Raw genomic sequence first — 24,833 nt, forward strand, 5'->3', positions numbered from 1 at the left:
TCCTTACACGTGCAGCCTCTGTTAACAGAAGGGTCACGTGAACCCAATACGCTCCTGTCTCCCTGTGCCGGTTCAAAATGGTTTAAACTATTTTGAACTGGTATGAGGAGACAGGAACAAGGGTCTATAGTCTGTAGTGTCTATAGCAAAGAAAGGGATTTCCACAATATCCTTTAAAAAAAGGAACAAAGAATCTAAAATTCCTCATGGACTGCTGTTTTGCCTGGTGTATACTTTTTGATAGGATCTGGTTGCTACATTGCCTTACCATAATCCATCTTCATAGAAGATTATGCTTCCACAGTGTCATCAAAGTGGTGCTTTGTCTGTCTCTGCTTATGTGAACAGTGCCAGAACCTTTTTTTGTGTGCATACGCTGGTGTGTGTGACCAGAATTCAACAAACTTTTAGTGTTGGATGATGTACATTCATATGCTCAAAATATTGTCTGGTTTACCAATATTAAATGATCCACAAAAACAGCATAACTGTTTTTAGCAGCAGTAGTGTTGTAAAGGGGACCTTGGTAAGAGGCATTTCCAGATGATTGTACGTTCTAGGCATTTTTAGCTAGAAAGTATCCAAACTTGTATGCACAATACAACATTTGTACCCACACAAAACCTGTATTTTCAACCAGATCATAGACATGGACGTTTTTATCAGAGGATTATTATATTGCTTATTAGCTATGTTATTTTACATTGAATTGTAAATATGTATATTCCACTTCTGAATTTGCCCAGTTTTGGAAGGTTTATCCTCTGTTGTAGTCATTGCTGATTAAGACAAGAGAATAACTATAATGGATGTGAATACAGGAATTGTTTAGAACACTACGGTAATGATTTTGAAGCTGTTTTTCCTCTGGGATTATACTCCACTACTGGCAAGTGCTCTAGCTTAGTTTAGTCATTAAGTACTGAAACAAGTCTATTGCAAATGAAATCTCCTGGCACAGTCCAACACGAGAGATTCCTAAACATCCAGATTTTATTCCCCTTTGTAAACCTTACCATCTGTCTACATCAAACTACTTATTCCTTCCCAACACATTTCAAGAATTAGTGGGCTTTTTTATGTTATTCGCATATTAGTCTTTCGTATTAACACTCAGGAGCATAGACTCCCACTCTTGTTATGTTCAAAAATGAACATGGGTTTTAACTAATAATTTGATCTAATTAACCATACTGCATAAAACGAATGCAAAATTATATAATAAAAATGCATACTTGTAAAAAAATACAGCACACATCCTATACACACAATCTTTCAAGACAGTAGCCAGCATATATTGTAATAAACACAAATATCATATTACGTGACTTGTATGTGAAATATTCTTGAAATTCTGTATTAAACGTGTATTATGAACGCGTCTACATTATGCCCATTTATAGTAATCGGTTGTTTAGGGAAACAATATGTCCCCAAATTCCTTCTTCCTTTAGAACACTATGAACTAAGAACTTGTTAGTAGCAGGATATAAAATGTATACTATATATATATATATATATTTGTATTTGAATGGGCAGACAAAAATAAAATAAAAGGTTTATGGCTAGGCAACAATGGGACTTTTAGCTTTTATAGATCAGCATTTTCAGACGGTTATTATTAGGCGTTCATTCCTGATCTTCATGTTTTCCTCAATGTATAAGTAAAACAAAAAAGTGCTTACATTTAAAATCCCCCCCCCCAAAAAAAAAAACTTTCACTTGAAAAATCTTCCTGCTTACATTCCTGGCAACATCAAGACGGAAAGTTCAAATGCAGTTTGCACACACATTAGTAGAGCTACTTTACGCATTTATAGGTTACGAACAGTCATGCAAAAATGTTATAACTGTTTTAATTACATTTGCATATATAGATACAACAGATTTCTTTAGCAATCCCCCTCAACCTCCTAATAGATATTAAGCTCGCAGGACTCTGCTTCTCCATCTGTACCAGTATCGCCTAACATGTGTTAATGTCACAGTCATGCCACCAAAATACAGATCTGCGGTGCTCTATAAATAAATGTAATATTTCCGTTACGTTTATTTATATAAATATAATTCATTCCACCTTTCCCCGTGCATTAAATATATATATAACTACCTACAACCAACTTTCCACAGCAAATAGTCGGTGGCTCGTATCCGCATTGCAATAGTCACAGAGATAAGCAATACAGAAATACTTTTGCCAAGTGAGCATTTTATTTATTTCATTATTTTTGTGCCATTTATTATTAATAGAAAGACAGCTAGAAGCAAATCCATTATTTAGTGTATTATTTTATATTGCCAACAGTGGCAGAACATCTTTCGATACCGTGTCATTTATTTATTTTTTTGTCACTTAGCTAGAATGTGAATATTTAAAGTGAAATTGTCATAAAAGTCAGTGATATTTTTTTTACGCATCATAACTGCAGTAATGAGGCTAGGACTGGACATACCGGTGCAGACATGGGCCAAATAAGAATTAATTTTACATTAGTAAGTAAAGAGGTTAATCTCAATATTGTGGGATTTCACATCTTGAATTCTAGATATATTTATTATTATTATTTGTTTTATATAGTGCCATCAAATTCCGTAGAGCTGTACAATGGGTAGACAGGACATAATAAGTAGCATGTAACATAACAAATTTACTTACAGAGACAACAGGTGAGGACGGCCCCGCTCAAACGAGCTTACCATCTAGTAGACCTAGATATACAATATTCTATATTCAATAGACCCGTTATTGTGCCTTCTGACTAAATTCAGCTAAGAGTCAAATTTCTATTGAGTTTTTATAGGTAATCATTTTTTTTTTTTTACATTAAACACAGTTTAAAGTTCTGTTGATCCATTTAAGAGTAGTTTTTAAATTAATGAATGAACCACGTGCACACATTTAACGCGCTACTACTTTCCATTCTGAGTGAAGCACAGGATGAATGATTGTATTGAATTTTACGGACTAAAAAACTTAATCTGCTTCCGCAAGATTTGTTTTTCACTTGATAAATTAGGAATTCTAGAATGGGGAAGTTGGACAGAAAGTGTTAATATATTTAGATTTTTCTAGAAGAAGTGAGATATATGTAATCTATAAATAAAATAGGAGAGTTGTAGAGACTAATAATATAGGTAAGTATATGTGTGTGTATATATATATATATACGGTATATATATATATATATATATATATATATATATATATATATATATAATTCATAGATTGAACATGTGTATGGCTTTCTTCTCTTTTATGTACCAGTATGTCTTAATGTGTATTAATCTTATTCTCAAATTATATATTGTCAGTTTTTGTTAGGTTTCGCTGTCCTGTCGTAGTAACTCTATGGAAACATGTTTTTTTTTAATAAATGTAATGTAATATACAGCAACTACAATTTAATTTAAAAAAGTGTTCACTTTGTCCTGTTGTAGCTGATGTATTCTTTTTAAGGCTTTCATTCCAGGACATGCGTAGCTAGGAATTTGTGACTAATATTAATCTACCCGTGGCTGAAAGTATTCTAGGTGATGATTATGTTGTATGTAATCAGTGTTTTTCTTGTATATCTGTTGCAGGACAGAACAAGAGTGGTGTCTCCAATAATTGATGTCATTAATATGGACAATTTCCAGTACGTTGGAGCTTCGGCCGACTTAAAAGGAGGTTTGTCACACTAATGTAAACTACAAACGAGAACAATGGATATGTGCACAGTATGTAGCGGCAATGGGTCATACCGTGAGGTTCCATTCCATTTGCACAGCAGCCTATCTGCCTAGCTATATGTTTTAGAACATACATGATTCAGAATCATTTCTGAGGAGGACTACTAGTGTGGCATTTAGATCCAAGAGAACAAATCAGATTCATCAGAGAAAATGGAACAGCACCTTTACAAATCAAATTGCTTCCACAGCAGTTGCCATATCAGTTATAATAGTGTGTGTTATGTCTGCTGCGTAATCGTGTGCACTTTTTTCGTTGTAAGTCATGTGCAAATATATTTTAAAAATGTAAAATGTCAGGTTCTTTCATTTATGTTTTGTTGTTTTGCCCCGGAGCTGACTTTTTGTGCCTTCCTATTATCAGTAATGAGTTAAAAAGTGATGTTCAGGGTAAATTGAATCCTTCTTTCTCAGTGCAGGAACATATGTTTTAGTCATTAGTGAAATTGTACATCAGTCTATTGTGTACGTGGGCAATTTGGAGCAGCTATTAGAATGAATGATTTCTTTAATAGCCAGGAGAATGCATGTGTTGGCCCTCAAGAATACGTAGTGAAATCCTACATAAACAGGAGTTTTTTCCATATGCAGTTTTAAACTGATGTTTCTGATGTCATTACACATTAACCTAACCATAGATCTTCTTTCATATAGTAAGAAACTTATTCAATTTCAAAGCAACTGTCCATGTGCATACCATAGTTTAACCCCTTAATGACAAAGCTCAAAATGCATTGTTTTCAATGGATTTAGGGACCGCCCATTGTCCTTAAGGGTTTAACACACGGGAGATACAACATGTTGCAGTTCTAAACAAAGATACATTTATTGTAGGTCTAGTGTAAGTATCTCTCTTTCTCTATCCCCTCTCTTCTGTTCCTCTCTTGTTCTGTCTCCTTTCATTCTTTTCTTCTCCACTTCCTTTATTTGGTCTGTATCCCTCTTTCTTTTCTCTCCTTCCTTATCCCCCCTCGCTTTTTTATATACATTCTCCAATTTTCCTTCTTTCTCTCTCCTTCCATTTATTTATTATCTATATTTTGCATCCAGCTGCCATTTATCCCCAGTAATATCTTGCAAAACATCCTTACATAACAGATGATTTTCGTGATGGGTTATCTGGATAATGCAGAAGTTCACTGTGTAGAAATTAATGTCTGTAATCAAATAAACAAAATAAGATAATTTGTTATAAGAAACCTAATTGAGACAGTTGCCCAGGGCCAGACTGGTGATGGCATTTTAAGTCAAGCGGCCGAAGGCTGGATAGGCATGGCTGGGCGCTATGTGTTTATGCTCGGGTAGTGTGCCGCTGGGCATACCCGGCCACTGATCGCACTCTATAACACGGGATTTGGGAATAGTTGTTTTTTTTCAGAGGACTAAATAGGACAGTATAATGTCATACTGCAACACCAACAAATAATGCATATTAAAGTACTTTTTTAAGTTCAAAATACACTTTTAGTAGAAGCTGCAGCACCCCCCCCCCTTTTTTTTATACACACGTTTTGGCTGCTTGAAGCAGTAGGCCAATTCTATTTAAATCAATGGGAGATCTTTTGGCTCGTGTGGGAAGATGGAGCTGGTTGGCAATGAGTATACTGTACATGTTCACTTGTATGAGAAGATGTGTTTAGTCAAACACGTCTCCTGCAAGCCAAGGAGCTGGGAGATGGAGAAGCAGTGCACATGCGTAGGAGAAATTCTGATTCATGCCGAAATGGTTAATTTAAAGGAGATACTCCGCTATACATATGCATTAAGGGACTGAGACGGCTGGAGTGTCCCTTTAAAGACAGGCAGTCAATGTAACAAAGACTTGGAAAATGCAGGCAGTTTTGTGTTGAGTGCCTGAAGTCGGGCCTCTCTTATATTATTGCTTACGGTTTTGGAGACTCCTTCTCCTTGAGAGAGAGATAAAGATGGAGAGAGTTCAGAGAATGACTACTAAAATGTTGAATTGGTTAAATTAGACAAATCATAAGGGAAATACAAGGACTGCCTCTGACCTCCCCAGCCTGCCCACTTACACCATGGAGCAATGTGCTTAGCCGGTACAATAGCATTTTACAAGGGGCTGTTATATCCTGACGATCCCTTGTGGGGGGATGACCTGGCCAAAGGCAGTGCTCATTGTGCATATGTCAGGGCCAACATGTGTGTGTGAAAAGATGGGAAAGATGTTTTGTACATAAAATGTTAGGACAAAAGCTCATAGCATAAAACTTGAGGGTCAGGTGATTTTTAGATTTTATGTAAGGAAAAGAGTTGAAACATACAACGAATAAGCATAAGGCTTAAGACAAGACCAGTAAGTAAATAAGATTTATGTTTTTTACTAGATGAGTCAAATGGTATTTACTCGTCAATTAAGCATATTTATTTTTATTTATTCAGGCTGCCCACTGAAAAAAAAAGTATGTTGGCAATTTGTTGTGTTGGCCATAGGATCCATATTTTCCCGGCGTATAGTGGCAGTACCGTTGGGTTTGCTCTCTTCCCCGGGACAAACACTAAAAAAGATAGAAGGGGTTAAGCTCCACCCCCCCCTTACCCTATAACTGCACGTACCGGCGACCAGCAGTCAGTTCTTTTTTGTCCCGCAGGGACGAGCACTGGGGATTCTGCTCCATTCTTCTGCCTCGGCAGCTTGGATCCGGATCGGCCGGCACACGGGTTGTGTCCGGCGAAAGGGGGTTCCTGCAAGTCCGTTCGCTCCCCGGGTGGGAGCTCGGCTGATCTTTGCAGCACCGCGTTACAGAGTGAATCTGTAGCGGTGATTTGTTTCAAGCAGGGGAGGAGCATGCGCAGTACAGTGGAACGCACGCCCGGGTGGCTATGCGTTCCACTGATGATCCGGCCGTGCTACAGCGCATGCGCGGCTCGGATCATCCGATTTTGGCGCCAAATTCAAAATTGGCTGCCTATTTTATGCTGTGCAAACCTGTCTGACCACAAGAGTGTGTGTCAGGACAGGTTTCCGTGTTGTCTGAACCCCCCACACGGTTTTTGGTGATCTTTTTATTGATACGCCAAAAAATATGTTAACCTTCATCTCCAGAGAAGGATAAAATGCCTTCGGCTCCTCCCTAAAAGGCTTCATGCATGTCTAAACAGTTGGCTTGCCTTGAATGTAACTCCTCTCCCAAACGGCTACAGGTGCAGATATCCGGGCAAAAGAGAAACAGAAGGATATGCTGTCCTTTCTATCCTGGTTCCAGGATAATTTGTCTCAAACATTTCAAGCATTTAAGGAGGCTGCCTAACCAAGGGTGCACGACAAGCGAAGTTCATCCACATCAGAGTTGTCATCTGGGGAATGTTCGCGTTCATCTATGGATGTGTCCAGTTCTGAAGGTTCAGAGTCGGAATCCGGTTTTTCCTTCGCAAAAACTGGGGAAATTTGTTACAGGAGTAACCAGATATGGTTGAATCCAGAAGCTAAGAAAAAGGGTTTTCCAATGTTGCCTCACCTAATGGAATTTGCATGGCGTGAGTGGAAACATCCAAGTGATGTGTGTTTGTTTCTAGACACTGTTAAACATATTTTCAAGCTTTAAGATGACATCATGTGGGGAGAGCTTCCTAAGGGTGATGTCCAGATTGCTCAGTTGTCTAAGAAAACTACGTTGCCGATCGGAGAGGTTTCCGGCCTAAAAGATACCATGGACATAGGAGCAGAGACCGCTAATAGAAGAATCTTCCAAGGTCATCAAAGCAAAGCAACATCAGCTGGAGCAGCAGTAGCGAGAGCTCAAGGCTTATGGCTCCAGAAATTGGAAGACCACATTCTGGAGGATGCAGATAAGGATCTTTTTCACAACTTTTGGAGAATTTGAAGCTTTGTAATGAATTCTTGATGTCTAGCCTACATGGATCCGCAGGTATCCCTATTATAGGCAGAGATATTCCACGGCAGCGTGATCCTCACCGTAGGATAGATCTTTCTTTCAGAAAAATAAAGATTCCAGATTTTACCCTTAACAGCTAGACAAGATAGGGCAAGACGGTTCTGTCAAAGTGGGAGGTCGCCTTCAGACTACCAGCAACCCATGGATCCGTCAGATTATATCAGAAGGCTACACCATAAAATTTTGCAGGTCTCCACGCAATTGTTTCCTAGTATCCTCTTACCCAGCGTTGAACAAGTATGCAGCGTTTATTATAGCAGCATCTACACTCCTCGAGCAGGGAGTTATAGAATACGTTTCAAAGATACAGGTTCCTGGTCCCATACCGGGGCACTCTTCATCCTGTACCGGATCTGAAGTCCATCAACCAATATATTCCATATCAACACTTCCGTGTGGAAACCATCTCTTCGGTTACTCAAATGATTCAGAGAGAGGATTATGTGGCTTCCCTAGACCTACAGGACGCTTACCTGCAGGTGCCAATAGCAGTAGAGTCAAGGAGATTTCTGAGATTTGCAGTGAAGACAAGCAAAGGTTTCCATCATTTTCGGTTCAAGGCGCTACCCTTCGGCCTATCAATTGCTCCAAGAGTCTTCACCAAGATTCTCACTCCGTTGGCGACAGAACTGAGATTGAGGGGAATAGCTGTGGTTCCATATCTGGACGACTGGCTGATAAAAGCTTCATCCGCTGCACAACTTTTAACAGCTCTTCAAGTGATGATCACTCTTCTCAAAGAACACGACTGGCTTCTGAATGTAGCCAATTCACGCTTAACCCGACCACAGAGATCAAGTTTCTGGTGTTTCAGGTAAACTCAAGATCTCTACGCCTCTATCTTCCAATGGTCAAGGCCATACGCATTCGGCTAAGTGTCGCCGAGCTACAAGCGTATCCTCTCTGCTCTATCAGAAGGGTAATGAGCAGTTTGGGAGTTATGACTTCCACCATGCCGGCGATAGCCTGGGCACAGGCAAGAATGAGGCCTCTGCTATGGCACGTTCTGTCACACTGGTCCGGGACCGACGAGGATCTAGACAAGTACATTCTGATATCTCAGGATGTACTTCAACGACTAGAGTGGTGGAAGGTCAAAAGAAATTTGACAAGCGGACTGTCCTTCCAGCCCAAGCAGTGGCTGATAGTTACCATGGACGCATCCCAGACTGGTTGGGGAGCTCATTTCCAATTTCACACAGCACAAGGGAAGTGGTCAGTGCGGGAAGCGCGTCAATCGACAAACTTCAGGGAACTAAATGCCGTCTTCAAGGCTTAAGTACTCTTCAAACCATGGATATTGAGCATCCCAGTGAAGATTCAATCCGACAACGCCACAACACTAGCCTATATTAACAGACAAGGAGGTATGAGAGTAACCAGTCTCCAAAGTTTATGCACAAAAATCATGCTATGGGCACATGAAAATCTAGAAGCTATCTCGGCGGTCCACATCAGAAGTCAGAACAAGGTACTGGCAGAAACAGATGTTCTCAAGCAGATTGGTCCCTTCATCCGCCTATTTTTCAAGGGTTGGTGGCAATAGTAGACCTGCCGGAAGTGGATCTCATGGCGACAAGACTGAATCGGAAAGTCCCTCTTTTTGCCTCTCTATACAGAATGGTTTTCCCTCCGTTTTTTTTTTTTTTTTTTTTTTTTTTTTTTTTGGATGGTCTGGAGATCAAGTGGCGATTCAACCTGGCATACATCTTTCCTCCGGTGTCTATGATGTCTCGAGTCTTGCTCAAAGTCAAGATGGACAAGGCAAGAGTACTGGCAGTTATCCCGTTCTGGCCAAACCGGAGCTGGTTTTCCCACCTTTGCCAGCTTTCGGTAACATATGGGGACCTTCCGTTGTCCGCAGACGTTTTGGAGACAAAGGGAATTCCACTCCACATCCTTCAAATGTTCAGATTGACGGCTTAGTTGCTGCAAGGCTGATCATGAAATATCAAGGTATAGACTCAGTTATGACTACTCTCCTCTTGGGGTCAGTAAATCTCTCTACATCAAGATTTTATCTAAGAACCTGGAGGAAATTTCTTGAATGGTGTCAGTCTCAAGGCCTGCAGTCTTCTCCTCCACCCATTCCGGTCATTCTGCGTGTTTTACATGTGGGATTTAAAGCGGGCCTCAAGGTTGCAACATTTTAAACGGCAGATGTCTGCTCTTCGTCATTTTCTGCTACTCAATCTGGTGTCGGATCATTTCATTCGGAGATTTTTTTAAGGCCATCACAATTAGAGACCTCCTGTTACATCGTTTTTTCCACCGTGAGATCTTACCGTTCTGCTCAAGGCTCTATGCTCGACTCCGTTTGAGCCTCTCCAAGAGGTTTCACTTATATTCCTCTCCCTGAAGACAGCATTTTTAGTAGCTGTCACATCGGTACGACGGATTGAGGAACTCCAGGCTCTCTCAGCCTCAAAAGGTTTTTTCTCATCTTTCATCAGGACGACGTACTTATGTATCCTAGACCGTCATTCCTGCCTAAAGTCTTATCTCAAGCTAATATTAGCCAACCTATAGTCCTGCCAACGTTTTCTCCAAACCCTATGACACCAGAAGAAAGTGACTGGCACTGTCTAGATGTTAAGAGAGCTCTTACCATATATTTGGGGCGTACCGCTTCCATTTCGCTCATCTGACCATCTGTTCCTTTAGTTCCATGTAAGATCTTCAGGTCAAGCTGTATCTAAATCTACCCTGGCCAGATGGCTCCCATGCCATCCGGCTGGCATATGACTCCTGTGGTGCGACTATTCCTCCTCCGATTAAGGCTCACTCCACACGATCCTTCTCTGTCTCTTGGGCCTCCAGGTCTTCAGTCTCTCCGGAGGAGATTTGTGAAGCAGCAGCGTGATCCTCATGGAACACTTTCATTAAACATTACAGACTGGACATTTCCTCTGCTTCGGCAGCTGAGTTTGGACGTCAAGTCCTGCACGCTGTTAAGATCTAACTCCCTCCCTTTTTGGGGGGGATCTTGCTATATCCCAACGGTACTGCCACTATACGCCGGGAAAAACAGTAATTTTACTCACCGTAAATTCTCTTTTCCCAAGTATAGTGGCAGTACAGGTTTCCCTCCCTAATTTCGTTATAAGATAATGTTTTTCCATCCTTTGGTCCTCTTGTTATTAACTGACTGCTGGTCGCCGGTACGTGCAGTTATAGGGTAAGGGGGGGGTGGAGCTTAACCCCTTCTATCTTTTTTAGTGTTTGTCCCGGGGAAGAGAGCAAACCCAACGGTACTGCCACTATACTTGGGAAAAGAGAATTTACGGTGAGTAAAATTACTGTTTTTTGTGTTACAGGGTTTGTCATTTAAAATTCTTTAGCACCCTTTAGAAGTCTTGTGTTATACCTACAGCAGCATGTGGAATGGGAGTTATAATGCGCACGCTAGTCCTGCTTAATAGGAAAGAATAGCTGCAGGAGTATGATGTTTAGTCGTTACCGCCAACTATCACCAAGATCACAGAGCAGCAAATCACTATCCCTAGGCAGATGGTGACACCTACTGGTAATATGAGATGATGCAGCACCAGCATGAATAAAAACTGTGAGAATATGGACCGTCAAAGAAATTACTTTAAAAAAATAGCGTATAGGTATGCCTTTGTGGTATTAGATAAACATGTAGGCATACTAATGAGCCAATATCTATAGTTTCTCTATGCCCAGTAAATGTATGCGTACGCCTTTTATGATCCATTAAGCCACCCTGCAATCCCTTGTCTGGGAGGCAACCATCGAACAGGCTAAGCATCCTCTGACATTTGCTGTTCAGTTTTGTGGTGTTCATTGTTTGCCTCATTTCTTTTCACACGCGTAGCTTATCTACCACATTCTGCGTCACAGAACTGCTACACACTGCGGTTTATCTTAGACTGTTGACCGTGGTGTCTTGAATGCTGTGATTAGCCTAGAGCGTTCAGCAATAATAGTATAATCTGCGCAAATTATACGTCATCCATTTCTTCATGTAAGTATTATAAATAATGGGGTTCTGAGCAATTCTATGTTTTAGGTCCAGTTTCTTGGATAGCAATAGTAATATGATAGCAGTGTATAAGAAATAGTTGGCATCATTTGCTTTGGGCGTCTATAATAATAAGTTCTTCATAGATCTTCCTCATGTCCTCACTCATCTCTAAATACAGTCCTCTCTTCTGATGTCTTCTGTAACTTCTGGATGTAATGTGATGTGAAAGAAGGCATTAGGCAGCAGACGGGAGGTCTTGAGAAGATTGTTTATGGTTACTTTTTTCCCCATTATGGCTCCTGAAAAACCATTCATTTTTGCTGGTTTGATTTCCCAAGTTTCTAATCTGTAAGCGTGTCAAGGCTTCAGTTATGTTTAGAACACGTTTAGATTTATTGGCAAGTGAACATAATATCCCTGTGATGAATATATTTATAATAGGTAGGCTTCTGCTTGTAGCTCCTGTAACCTGTATTATTGGTATTGATCTGATTCTAATTTTCAGAGTGGCAAATGAAAGTCTTGTTCGAGTGTTAAAACATTTATTATGTTTTATTTGTAGGTTTTGACTGGAATCTGGTTTTTAAATGGGATTACATGACACCAGAGCAGAGAAGGGCTCGGCAAGGAAACCCAGTAGCTCCAATTAAGTAAGTTTGCATTCAATTCTACTAGTTATTGACCCTTTTATTCATTCTATTCACATGTACAGAATATTAGTAAAATCTAATTTGTTTTGGGCCAGACCATAACGTCTGATTATTTACTTTATATGGAATTTCAATTGAATTTCTTGGCGGCCTTAAAACAAGGGTCTCAGAAGCTGATCATAATAATCCATCTTCTTAAAAACACACGCACGTTCAATTTTGTGTCTGAGACATGTTGGGTATAGGACATAGGTTTATAATATTTAAAATTAAATTAAAAATTCAGGTACGGTTGTTTATAAACATATATATTTATAAAGGTAATATTAAAATGTTTGATTGTATAAGGACATTAATTAAGGTATTAAGGGATGTATTCAAGTGATGCACCTATATGGTGTTTAGCAGCTTATATGACCCCAAAAAAGTGATGCATCTATATGGCGTTAGGAAAATTGGCAGCTTATATGACCCATCTGGTTGCATGTTTCTGTATATTCTCGGTTCTACTAGAATATCATAATTCTGTACTACGGCACAACAAGGGGATAGGCAGGATGACGGGATAAGAGCAGTGCAATATCCACTTAAATGAAAGAGATATTATGCAACTAGCAGTGTTGAGAAATGTTTAGACAGAGAATGCCCAATGTGCTGGGAAAAAACAGATAATGCAGTAAGATAATAAAGTAAAATCAGATGTGTATGTTTTTGTTTCAGAAGTAACTCATACTGATGACTCTGAGAAAAATGCTTGTAAAAATAGCTTTCTGGTTTTACAGAAGTGATACGATTTTTCTTTTTCTGTCATCCAGCGTCAAGAGCATATCCTTACAATACTGGGATAAGTCTGGGAAGCTAGCTGATAATAGCCTTTTTTCTCTTTTGATATAGAAACTCTCATTTTTCTTCTGCATCTCATTAAGAGAATCGCCTTATTGCTTCTTGTCAATATCAGGTTTTCTATTTAACACTTGGCTGAGAGGGAGGATATAGAGTTTTTAGGCCCCTAGCAGCCTTTCGATAGGTTAGAAAAACTTAAATCAGTGTCTGTGAACATTATATGGAATCACTGATGTAAGGTGGGTTGTGGACTTTCATTTGAGTAAAATCTGAAGAACAGTAATTGGAGTTAACTCAGCATTGCCCCAAAAACAGTGCTGACAAATTTGATTCCTCTAATGAAGGTGTAGGGTTATACTAATTATTTATAGAATAAAACTCACCTTCTATCCTTTTATGGCTAAAATCAGATTCATTTGTGGAAGCAAAGCTGTAGGCTGAGGCTCTAATAGAGATATGGTCCACTGCTGGAAGGTCACAGTGGACATCTTTTGTAGAAGAAGAGAGGAAATACTAATGCTGGAGAACTTTGTCAGTGTTGTTCTGAGCCTTAATCTACTTATATGACTGTAAAGAGAGATTTTTCACCTAGAAATAGGATCCTCTCAGGTTCTTTTAACAGACTTTACATAAAATACATTTGGAGAACATATACAGCGTAGAATAGACAGTGAACATTTAATGCTGTCCAATGATTTTGGGTTAATTTAGGGTGACCCCATGGTTCCTTTACCAGAGAAGAATCTAAAATGAAAATACATCCTACAGGGCGGCACATGTTTTAGCACAGCCTTGAATCATACGTTTTGTGTCGTGTTTCCATTTAACTGATCTGGTTATTGGACCTTTGGTTTTTCTTCCACTCTGACTCCAACATGTTATTACCACTGTCCTGCTAACGTGTGTCTCTATAAAAACCATCAGCCAACCTGTCTATTTAAGGCTGGGTTCTGTATGGGTCTATCAGAGATTTATCGATGAGCTCAACCTGGCTGGACACACTCATTACAATTGCTCTCAAGTTGTTCACAGCACAGCAGAATTCAGTCTCTTTTAATTTAGCCTTAAATTGTCAGTGTTTCCACTTGTATGCCTCCTCCTTTGCTGTCGCTTGCACGTGTATAAGACAAATAGATCTTTCTCCACCATATGTTCCCTGATTTCACTCCACCCAGGAGTTTATAGACCATTACAGTTCCTTGATTTCAACATCCTAGAAAATTCTTATTCAACTATACATGTTAATACATGTTTTGTATGTGCAGACTTGAATATGCTGCGCCACTGTGTGTGTATTTTATTCTGTTTTTTCCTTTTTTTTTATTTTAGAACACCAATGATAGCTGGAGGCCTGTTTGTGATGGATAAATCATATTTTGAAGAACTGGGGAAGTATGACATGATGATGGATGTCTGGGGTGGAGAAAATTTAGGTATGTATGTCATTTTGTAATTTTTCCCCCCACTATGCCCTATTGGCTCACTAATACATAGCCAAAATCCTAGTTGTGTTTTAAACATTGCAAAGTTTAGTATCTCTCTAAATACTCTCTGATACAAGCAATAAAAAGTTAAATGAGCATAAAACTGAGCTTACTGAGTGCGTGAATTATTACCTATTAAAAAGAAGTTAAACGACCTGCTACTCCCCTGAGTCAATCGATAAGCAATTTTGCAAGCACTATGTATCTTCTATATAGGATCTTTTGTAGTTCCAAACATATTAAATTCAGTAACAAAAAGTATTCTGTTGATTAAATTGATGATTTTTAAAGTTCACAAATGCACACGTTTCATTAAAAAAAAAATGCAACTTGTGAGCTCTTTATATTACTTGTACTGTTAAAAAGGGAAAAAAAGAAATGTTAGCATTCCTAGAAACTTCCTAAAAATGCTGCCCTAATCGAATGGAGCCAGGTGACTAGCGACATAGCTAGCAAAGGGTAGTTTGAGGACCACATATGAATATTGGCATATACATGAATGCTAGTCCCAAGGATTTATTTATTGAAGGTGTTATATGGTTGGTGGGGGGGTTTCTTCGGTATTTTTTTTTTTTTCCTCACGCAGTCATTTTGTCTTCTTAATCTTAGAAATTTCATTCCGTGTATGGCAATGTAGTGGGAGTCTAGAAATAATCCCTTGCAGTAGAGTAGGCCACGTTTTTCGCAAGCAGCACCCGTACACATTCCCTGGTGGCAGTGGAACCGTCTTCGCCAGGTAGGACCTGCTTTATGACCATTGATTTAAGAAATTACTATGTTACTATTTATAGTTAAATGCATAAATACTATTAATTTAAGTAAGGTTTTTACAAAAAAGCAATAAGCTTAGCTTCCATTCATAGCGTTTCACAAGAAAGCAAAAAAAAAAGTTAAGCACCAGTTCTATCTTCTACATTTATTTATAGTGAATCCATGTAAAATTGTTAGTGTTCTATACACCCGGGCAAGTTTATTTATCATATTTCTCTCTGATACAGGAGAAGACTTTGGCATGATGGTGCTTTCTGTAGAAGCCCAATTTTGAATATTCAGAGTGGCCCATACGTTAATTTGATTTTTTAATGGTTAGAATTTTTTTAAAAATACAGAAAAAAAACCCAGGTGTAAAGCAAGTACATTTTACCAACAGTTTTTAATTTCTTATCAAGTGCCTATTGCTTTTGGTGATGGTGACCTTGGAACAATTTCTGGCTGGGTTTAGAGGATTCCATGTTCTACATCATGCTTAGCCAAAAACACGTTCCCTACACATTTCTATTCCGGGTTATTTATGTCTGTGACGTTCTCCTCTTTGTACAAGTCTAACTACATAAACCCTAACTTGATGGCTGCATGTACATGTAACAGGGAATATAGTTTTGTGGCTATCCATGTTAGTTACGAAAGGGATGAAGGAGATCCAAAACCAGAGTTTGCTGAAGGTGTCAGCTTGGGAAATATGTGCTAATAGCTGTCAAAGGGTATCGGTGCATAACATTTATTTGTAATAAAATATAAAAGTAAGCTCCCCATTAAAAAGTATAGAAACAATAATGGTACCCCGTAATGTAAGTTGACTATAAATTTACAAACAATCTCATTTTAGTGGCTGGTAAGATTGTTCAATATCAGCTTTCATTTAGATATTACAATTATTCCTACAGTTTTTCCAGGAGGAGGCACTAGTTGAATACTTCACGACGAACATTAAATGCAGAGATAAATGCTATAATATGTTGGTTATAATAGAACATAAACATTTAAGTGGCATGCTAATGATCAAAGCATTGCAATCCGAACTTTCCGTTTCATATTGTTTATAATTATGTTAGTAGCAAAGGAGAATAGAATTCATGTGTATTACTATGGTAAACTCCTCTTAAAATGTTAAATCAATTTGGGTAATAAATGTTTAGCTGCCAATTCAACTTTTTACGACTTAGACAAAACAGCAGCATTCTTCGGTATGCCAAGTATAATAAACTATAGCAGATCCGTTATTGTATCGTTTCCACTGAAGATTTTGTCACCTAAGAACAACACAGAAACTTTTAAGAATAGTATTCTGCTTCGGGGGCGTTTTTTTTTTCCATGCGACACATGAGTGTTTCCAGCAAAAATAATGAATGAGGCAAAATTTTACAGGATGAAGATATTATTTCAGGAAAATGTTTGTGTCAACAGCACTCGGAACAGCACCTTTAAGGGTGACTGCACAGCCATATTATGTGGCTTCTTGTGACTGTCCGGGGCAGTCAGTATTACCTTTGTATGTCCATATATTTTATCTAGCATGTTAATGGATTTATTAGAAAATGAGCTTGGTGTTCATATCCGTTTGCAGACTGTTTCTGTTTTAGAGTGTATCAAAGTCAAGCTAATGTCTTTTGAACAAGCACTGAGATCATGGAGGTTATGAATAGTTATTCTGGTGTGATGTTGTTGAAACTTGATCGTATTGCCATAGTAACCAGTGGAATGGTCTTGCTGATTGGAGCATTTCATTGGTTGCCATAGTGAAATGACCACTTTTGATACTTTGTACAAGAATCGCCCTTTCATACCTAACCTCCTTTTGTGTTCTTCGCACCAGCAGACTATTATTTAACTATATTTAACTTAAATGTTCAAATATTATCTTGCCCAGAAATACACGCAGAGCTGCCGAAGTTTGGATGGATGAATACAAGAATTTCTACTATGCAGCTGTGCCATCAGCTAGGAATGTACCTTTTGGAAAGTAAGTATTACAGCTGGATTCCAGATTTCACTTAGAATTACTAGGAATTCCATATCTGCCGATTACAGTTATTCTGCCATTGACCTCCTGAGTTAATCAGTTATATTTCTTGAACAAGTATACTAGCACTTAAAAATGAATAGGCGTTGTATGCTTTTAAAAATATTTAAATCAAAAGTGAATTACTTATTAGTTCAATAGATTTATTGTGCTCCATGAGAAAAATGGCACAGCAGTCCTATCATACATTAACATCACAAATGAAATACTAATATAATATACTTGGTGCCATCACAGTCACTTTTAAGATGGAACATATACCAAAACAAATAGCATACAATATATTCTTGCTTCCCACAAATACTTTATTTTATATATTACACCAGGGCTTGACAAATTTGTTGTGAATCTAGGCGCCAGGTAAAAAAGTTAGGAGCCAGGATTTTTTTAAACTAACAGTTGGTCAGGAGTGATCTGATAATCATCAGCCCACTTACTAAACTCACAGCATTTGACCTGGAAGCACCCTGGACTTTCAGGTCAGTGCTGTTTGTTTTTTTTTTTTAAATACATTTTTTTCATTTTTTTAACTCTTTCGATGCTGATGTTCCATTGGAGCACAGCATTGACAGATATTTGGTCCCCACAAGCTTGTGGGGACAAATGTTAACCCCTGCAATGCCACGAATGTGTCATACACAATTGTGGCATTGAAGGGGTTAACGCTGCACTGTCGCTCTCATGGAGCGATCAGGCAGCGGGGGGGTGTTGGGGCTGGTCTCCACACTCATGTGGAGACCGAAGAACCCTCTCCCCTGTCCCTGAAGCTGCCTCTGGCAGCTGGGACTCAATTGCTGGTCTATGGACCAGCCATTGCAGAGGGAGTCTCTTTGATGACTGCTGTAGGCTTCCATACCTACAGGAGTCATCAAAGGGCTTGTGGGGGCTCGTTTTTGCTGTTGCTGGTCTGCCTGGGCTTCCAGGCAGACCACCAGCAGCAAAGCCCCCAAAACGGGAATTAACCCCTAAATGCCGCGATCGCGGCATTGAAGGGGTTAACGCTGCGCTGTCGCTCCCATGGAGCGATCAGGCAGCTGGGGGGTGTTGGGTGAGGTCCCCAGACTTGTGTGGGGACCCAATCAACACACAAACCCCTTCCCTGAGGCTGCCTGTGGCAGCTGAAAACACGAGTGCTGATTTTCCAGCAACCGCGTTTTCAGCCTACAGACTCACTCCGTGGGAGTGATCTCAGGCTCGGGGGCGGACTCGGAGTGGCTGTGCTGTCTGCCCAGACTTCTGGGCAGACAGCAACAGCGCCCCCATGTGGTGACTCAGCCTCTTACATCCACAATTTTTTCTGGATGTAAGAGGCTGACAAAACCTAGGCGCCAGGACAAAATTCTCTGTCGCCATGGCGACCTGGCGCCCGGGATTTGTCGAGCCCTGTATTACACTATACTTCAAATGTCGATTTATTTTCTTTTTTTGGTCCCATCTAGCGCATCTATAAATGATGTCAACATTTTGTTGCTCCATGTGTAATATTTACAAAAATTATATATTATCATGCAATGTCATATCCAGTGTCTTTATTATAATAAATTCTGATATGACTCCTGCCATAAACTAGACCTCTATGTGGTCTAAGTATGCATCTCAAAACCAATGATTTTGTATGTTGGTAAGGTATAAATCACAAAGAACAATTGTTTTCACGCTTTTGTTACTGTTACACGTTTTATACATAAACCCCTTGTGTCATCCAAGTAAGTCACAAAAATCCTCCCAATCAACTCAAAAATGATTATGCCCCACATAAACAGTGCTTCTGTATCTGATTTTCAGTAGAAAAAAACTGCCATTGCATCTTACAGGGTATGTCATGGCTAAAGGTGTTTGTCTCAGTGATATTGAGCCATGACTTTGATCGATATAAATGTATAGAGAAGTATTGATGGTATTAGGTACTTTTAAAGGCTCCTGCATGTTAAAGCAATCATGCCTACTTAGTGAATGGATCAGTAGATCAGTGAATTCTTATCAAAAGTATAACAAATGTATGTGGCCATAGGTATGAGCTTGTTGAGTGGCACAGTTTCTCATTTCATTGAGAAATCCTTTAGAAACCTGTCTTGCCTGCTTGTTTTTTTCTTCTTGCTATAGGACCTCAACCTTAATTGCAGCATCAGGATAGTTTATCATACTTATAGACCTAATATACAGCAAAAAAATATTTTATATGGCATGGACATGAGATCTAGTGAACAGGGCTCCATTCCCCTGATTACTTAATTATGTCATTGTAATGTTTGACCTTATGCCCATTTTCACATTACGGGGAGCAGATTGGTAGTTGGCTCCCTCTCCTATCTGGCCCATTTGTTTTTATTGAGGTTTGTACCTAGTTGGCATAGCTAGCACTTCTGCTCTGCACCCCGTGTCCTTCATGATCGGATCCTTGGGGGAGGCGTGGGACAGCAACCCTCATACACACGTCACTTGTTATAATATCAAAGGTTGCTTGGTATAGTTCACGCATTAACATATTTGTCACGTCTCTTCTGTTGTTTTCAGTATTCAAAGTCGCCTAGAGCTGAAAAAAAAACTGAACTGCAAACCTTTCAAGTGGTACTTAGAAAATGTTTATCCTGAGTTAAGGTGAGATTATATTTTTGTTTTTAACCATTTACAGTGACTACAGTCATCCAGCTCAGCTTCAGGCAATACAATAATAATAATAATAATAATAATAAAAAAAAACATGGATAAATACTGATTATTTCTGCCCAAATAGCATTGATGTTGCAGTTTGTTACATCTGAAGAAAAAATGTAATGAAAATCAGTGCTTTATTAGATTTGTTATTGTCATTTACAGTATCTAAAATGTGGTCATCTAGAAATGAATCATGCCATTTCACCCATGGCAGATGCAGCTTATATATCAGGTGACCTATCTCCCACCGTGTATGGTTATTACAGGTTAAGAATGAAAGTTTTATTGTTGTTTATAGGCAAAAGGCCACCGTACAAATTCATTTATGGCTGCTGTGCTTTAAGTTTATCTTAAAGCCGTTAGTTTATTGCTCATTATGCATGCCAGCATGCACATTTTTTCAGCAATCCATCCAATACAAACATACTTCTTTCTTTTACATTGTGTCTGGGAATAAAGTAAAACTGGCTACAATATCACACAGTGCTGTGTGCTTACTGCTTGGTAAAAAATCCTTTCTCCTTTTTTCATTAAACCGCTTAAAACAAAGCTCCACTTCATCTTTTTCTTATTTTTTTGTTATGCTTACATGCTGGTACACAGCAAGTAGAACAGGAAATTTCAAATCATTGTTAAAATGTATGTTGTCAAGAATTATGTAGTTATTGTCTTTTATTGAAACCTTATGATTAAATACAGGCAGTCTTCCTAATGCTTTGACTACGCTTACTGTATTTTACACTTACACAGTGCCTTCAGTTTAGACCTGAACTTAAGTTACATCATGGCAAACTTATTTTGTCTTTTATTTATTATTCCTTTGTTGACGACTAATAATGATGCACCTTGTATACCTCTGTTTAACTCCTTAACGACCAATGACGTGCACGGAACGTCATGCCATTAAACAAGCTTATTCGCTGAAATGGTGTTGCTGTAATGCCTCGATGTCAAGGCATTCAGCAACCCCGTGTGACCCCTCCCTCAGGCGTCAATGTCCGGGATACACTCTATGGTGGCGGACGCCTTTTTAAAATGGCTTAGGAAGCGATCATTGATAAACTTCAATGGTGTCGCTGAAATGTCTCATAGCGGTGACAAAGGCCACCGCTGGGAGATTTTGCCTCTCACAAGATGGCAGCATCCAACCATGCAAGTCAATGGAGCCTAGCTTTCTAATCACAGCAATATTTTTTTTTAAATAAATGGAAAAAAATAAAAAGTTAATAATAAATAAAAATGTGGTAACATTGAAAAATAATTATGCAGTGACGATGGGGGAACCATACAGTTCCAACAAAATGTAAAAAAAAAATTTAAAATGTATTTTTATGAGCAAGTGCTAAAATTAGCACTGTATCTTACCAAAAATCCTGACATGGAAAGAGTTAAAATACTAGCATTTCAAATACCCAAGGGATGTCTACTTTAAAAAAGAAAGTTGGATGGGGTAAATTGCAGTGGCCGAGTTCAAAGATGTCCACAACAGGGCATAGACACACACTTACCAAAATGGAAAAAGCACACTTCCCAAATGTGGCCTTTAGCCCCCCCCAAAAAAAACAGACAAACCCATGAATGGGTGGTATCGCTGTAGATATTGTTACACACACATTGGAGTGTTGTTTGGCCATTACATATACCAGGAGCTGTAAATGTATACCTGAAGTACAATTTGTGTGATAAAAAAAACACAAAATAAATAACTACTATAAGGGTAGTAGTAGAATTAGTACATACAAAGGGTTAAAATACCAGCATTTGCAATACCTTGCGATGTCTAGTTTTAGTTTGATGGGGTAAATTGCATTGACTGGCTTCAAAGATACCCAAAATAGCACATGGGGGCACAATGACCAGATTTGGAAAAAATGGTTTTGAAATAGCAATATGCTACTTGTACTTATTGTCCTATAACTTGCAAAAACACATAAAAACATTGGGTATTTCTAAACTCAGGACAAATAGTAGAATCTAGTTAACATTTTTTTCATTAGCTTTTTAAAAAGAGTAAAAGATTTTTCGAATAAAAGTGAGAAAGGGAGCCTTTTCTTTTATATAGGAAATTAGATGATATCATCAAAAAATGATATCTGAAGAAAGCCCTTCTTGTCCTGAAAAAAATATGTAACTTGTGTGGGTACACTAAATGGGACAGCAGATTATTATAGCTAAACACGAGCACCGCAAAAGTATTAACACAGCCTTGGTCATGAAGGGTACAAAAAGAAAAAACTGTCTGGTTAACAGGGGTTAAACAGTATCATCATCATGCTGTTATGAATATGCTTTGTATAATATACAGTTGTGCTATCTTTAGTTGCCCTATGTAAAGCAGTGTGTGTGCGATAACTATATACTGTATTGTTTGGTGTATCACATATGCTTAATACGGTGTATTTGTTTGTATTTAAAATCAGAGTCGATTTGCATTACCTTTCAGGGAATCCAATGGCTTTTAGCCGCATTATCATGTAAATGCGACTGAATTTGTTTCATAGATACTGGACGTTCTGTGACTGTAAATAAATGAGACAAGGCGCCACGTCGGTCTGCAGAGATTTAATTCTGATTGATCGTTCTCACTATAATCTAATATTATGACAAAGTACATATAAATCTGTATTTTATAGTACATTATTATACACTCATTTTGTGTTTGCCTTGTCCTGACCTAAGTTTATGTAAGTATCTTATTGTGACCAAGTATGGAGAATATCAAAGGTGTCTTTGTTGTTTGTGCCTATATTTCATTTATTTGTTCTTTGAATAGGAACAAATAGCCATTAAGGCTCAATAGCTTTTGCAACCCGTTTCTTAATCATTACTGCACCCTAATAAGGAACTTATGTGCACCACTTTCAGATTGAATGTGTGTGTGATTTGTTGTTCTAAATCTTTAAAACTCTGTTTATATGTTTGCAGGGTTCCTGACCATCAGGATATCGCTTTTGGGGCTTTGCAGCAAGGTACCAATTGCCTTGACACCTTAGGCCACTTCGCAGACGGAGTGGTTGGGGTTTATGAATGCCATAATGCTGGAGGTAACCAGGTATGTATGTATATATAGTATAGCCCCTGTGTTTTTAAACACAGCTGAAGATTTACACCTAAGGTATTTAGGTTAAAGTTATATCACTGAGATATAGGTTAAGCACACAGTTAATGTTATTTCATTTCACCTGTAACTAAAACTTAATGAGTATTTAATGTGTACATGGAGCTGCTTTGATTGTGATTTAAAAGGTTGGTCAATACCAAATATTGTTGCAAAATATTATGCAATATATCTAATAGGACATTTTTTTAAAAGTATAATTAAATTGTACTGCCTGGTCTATACATCATGGAAAAAAAAAAAATCTGTAATATCAACAAACCGAATATTGCAACACCCCATAAGGTTGTGAAATAATACATTGAGATAATAATGCTAATTGTGTTTTATATGGATGTAAATTCCTCCATTGAACAACTAAACATTACATTCGACTTACCAATTACCACTGCAGATAATGGGGTTTCTTTTCTGTCTCTGCACCAAATCTTCTCTTTATGAATAACCCTCAGTGCATTCGTAAAATAACCAGCTCGCTCTATGGCCGATTTAATAGGACTTACAAGGTGTTTTTGAAACATTAGTTGGCACACTTTAATAACACTGCGTTATAAGAAGTTTGTTACCCGTATTAGAAACAATACATTGTTTAATTACATTATCCAATTAAAAAAATGAATAAAACAAAAACAAATAAAGTCCATTAATTTAATGTAGTATTGCAATTAATCATGGAGGAATCTTGCAGTGTTTACTTTGGCTTGCACATGTCTGTGCTTTCCCCTGCATGGCATTATTTTGCTTGTGTTTTGGTTAAATTGGTGTTATCTAGTGGGAAAGAAATGCAGTATAAGGGAAATAACTGCTAAAAATATATTAGTATTATCAAGAGGAAAAGAAAAGCAGTGTAAGGGAAGTAACAGCTAAAAATATATGGGTATTATCTAGAGGAAAAGAAAAGCAGTATAAGGGAAATAACTGTTAAAAATCTAAATTCATTTTCGTTGTGAATTGTATAGTGTTGCTATTAAGATGTCTGGTTGTATTTTGAGTTTGAGCCCCTGGAATTATCTTCCTATTATTCTGAAAAGAACATTTTGATTGATTTATGCCTTCCATTGTAGACTGGGGGTAGGCTCTGTTTAATGCATGTATTAATGACTAAATGATGATAGATTTGACCTTTTATTATTAGGAGAAACCTTTCCTGTCTGTCTTGTGCTGTGTATGGATGGGTGTATGTGTGTATATGTGTGTATGTGTGTATGTATGTATATATATATATATATATATATATATATATATATATATATATATATATATATATATATTACAGTTTGTGTCACCTTAAAAGACTGTATAAATATGGAAGGAGTTAGTTTTCCCTATATATTTATGGTTCACTTGTGGTTCAATATTACCTTATAAGAACTTAATAGTGTAGACGGTATTTTAATTCTTAGTAGCTGTACTATCTAGGCAGAGTTGATTTTCTGTTCCTTTATTAATGTGTCTATATCCTGCTTCATGGAAATGTTTTCCATTGTATGATTTGGAAATTAGCTATGGATTTGAGGATGTAATTGAAAAAATATAATTAGCTCAGAACTAGCATTACATATATTTCAGAAAGTATTTCAGTTGGCAGTTAAAACAATGAAAAAAAAAACTGCTTCTTAGCGGGTTGTTTTTTTTTTTTTACCTCAATA

The 24,833-nt window shown here is 38.1% G+C and overlaps 1 protein-coding gene across 1 annotated transcript in view; it reads left to right on the top strand.

Annotated features, from left to right (window-relative positions):
• GALNT2 (polypeptide N-acetylgalactosaminyltransferase 2) overlaps positions 1 to 24,833 on the top strand; it is a 102,782-nt gene that overhangs the window by 70,591 nt on the left and 7,358 nt on the right. Inside the window, exons 8-14 of the mRNA XM_053458570.1 lie at positions 3,583 to 3,670; positions 12,197 to 12,284; positions 14,457 to 14,560; positions 15,221 to 15,347; positions 17,259 to 17,351; positions 19,926 to 20,009; positions 22,992 to 23,118. Of these exons, the coding sequence (XP_053314545.1) occupies positions 3,583 to 3,670; positions 12,197 to 12,284; positions 14,457 to 14,560; positions 15,221 to 15,347; positions 17,259 to 17,351; positions 19,926 to 20,009; positions 22,992 to 23,118 (711 nt within the window). The remainder of the gene's footprint in view (positions 1 to 3,582; positions 3,671 to 12,196; positions 12,285 to 14,456; positions 14,561 to 15,220; positions 15,348 to 17,258; positions 17,352 to 19,925; positions 20,010 to 22,991; positions 23,119 to 24,833) is intronic.

The sequence above is a fragment of the Spea bombifrons genome, chromosome 3 (genome assembly GCF_027358695.1).
Source record: "Spea bombifrons isolate aSpeBom1 chromosome 3, aSpeBom1.2.pri, whole genome shotgun sequence".
NCBI lineage: Eukaryota > Metazoa > Chordata > Amphibia > Anura > Pelobatidae > Spea > Spea bombifrons.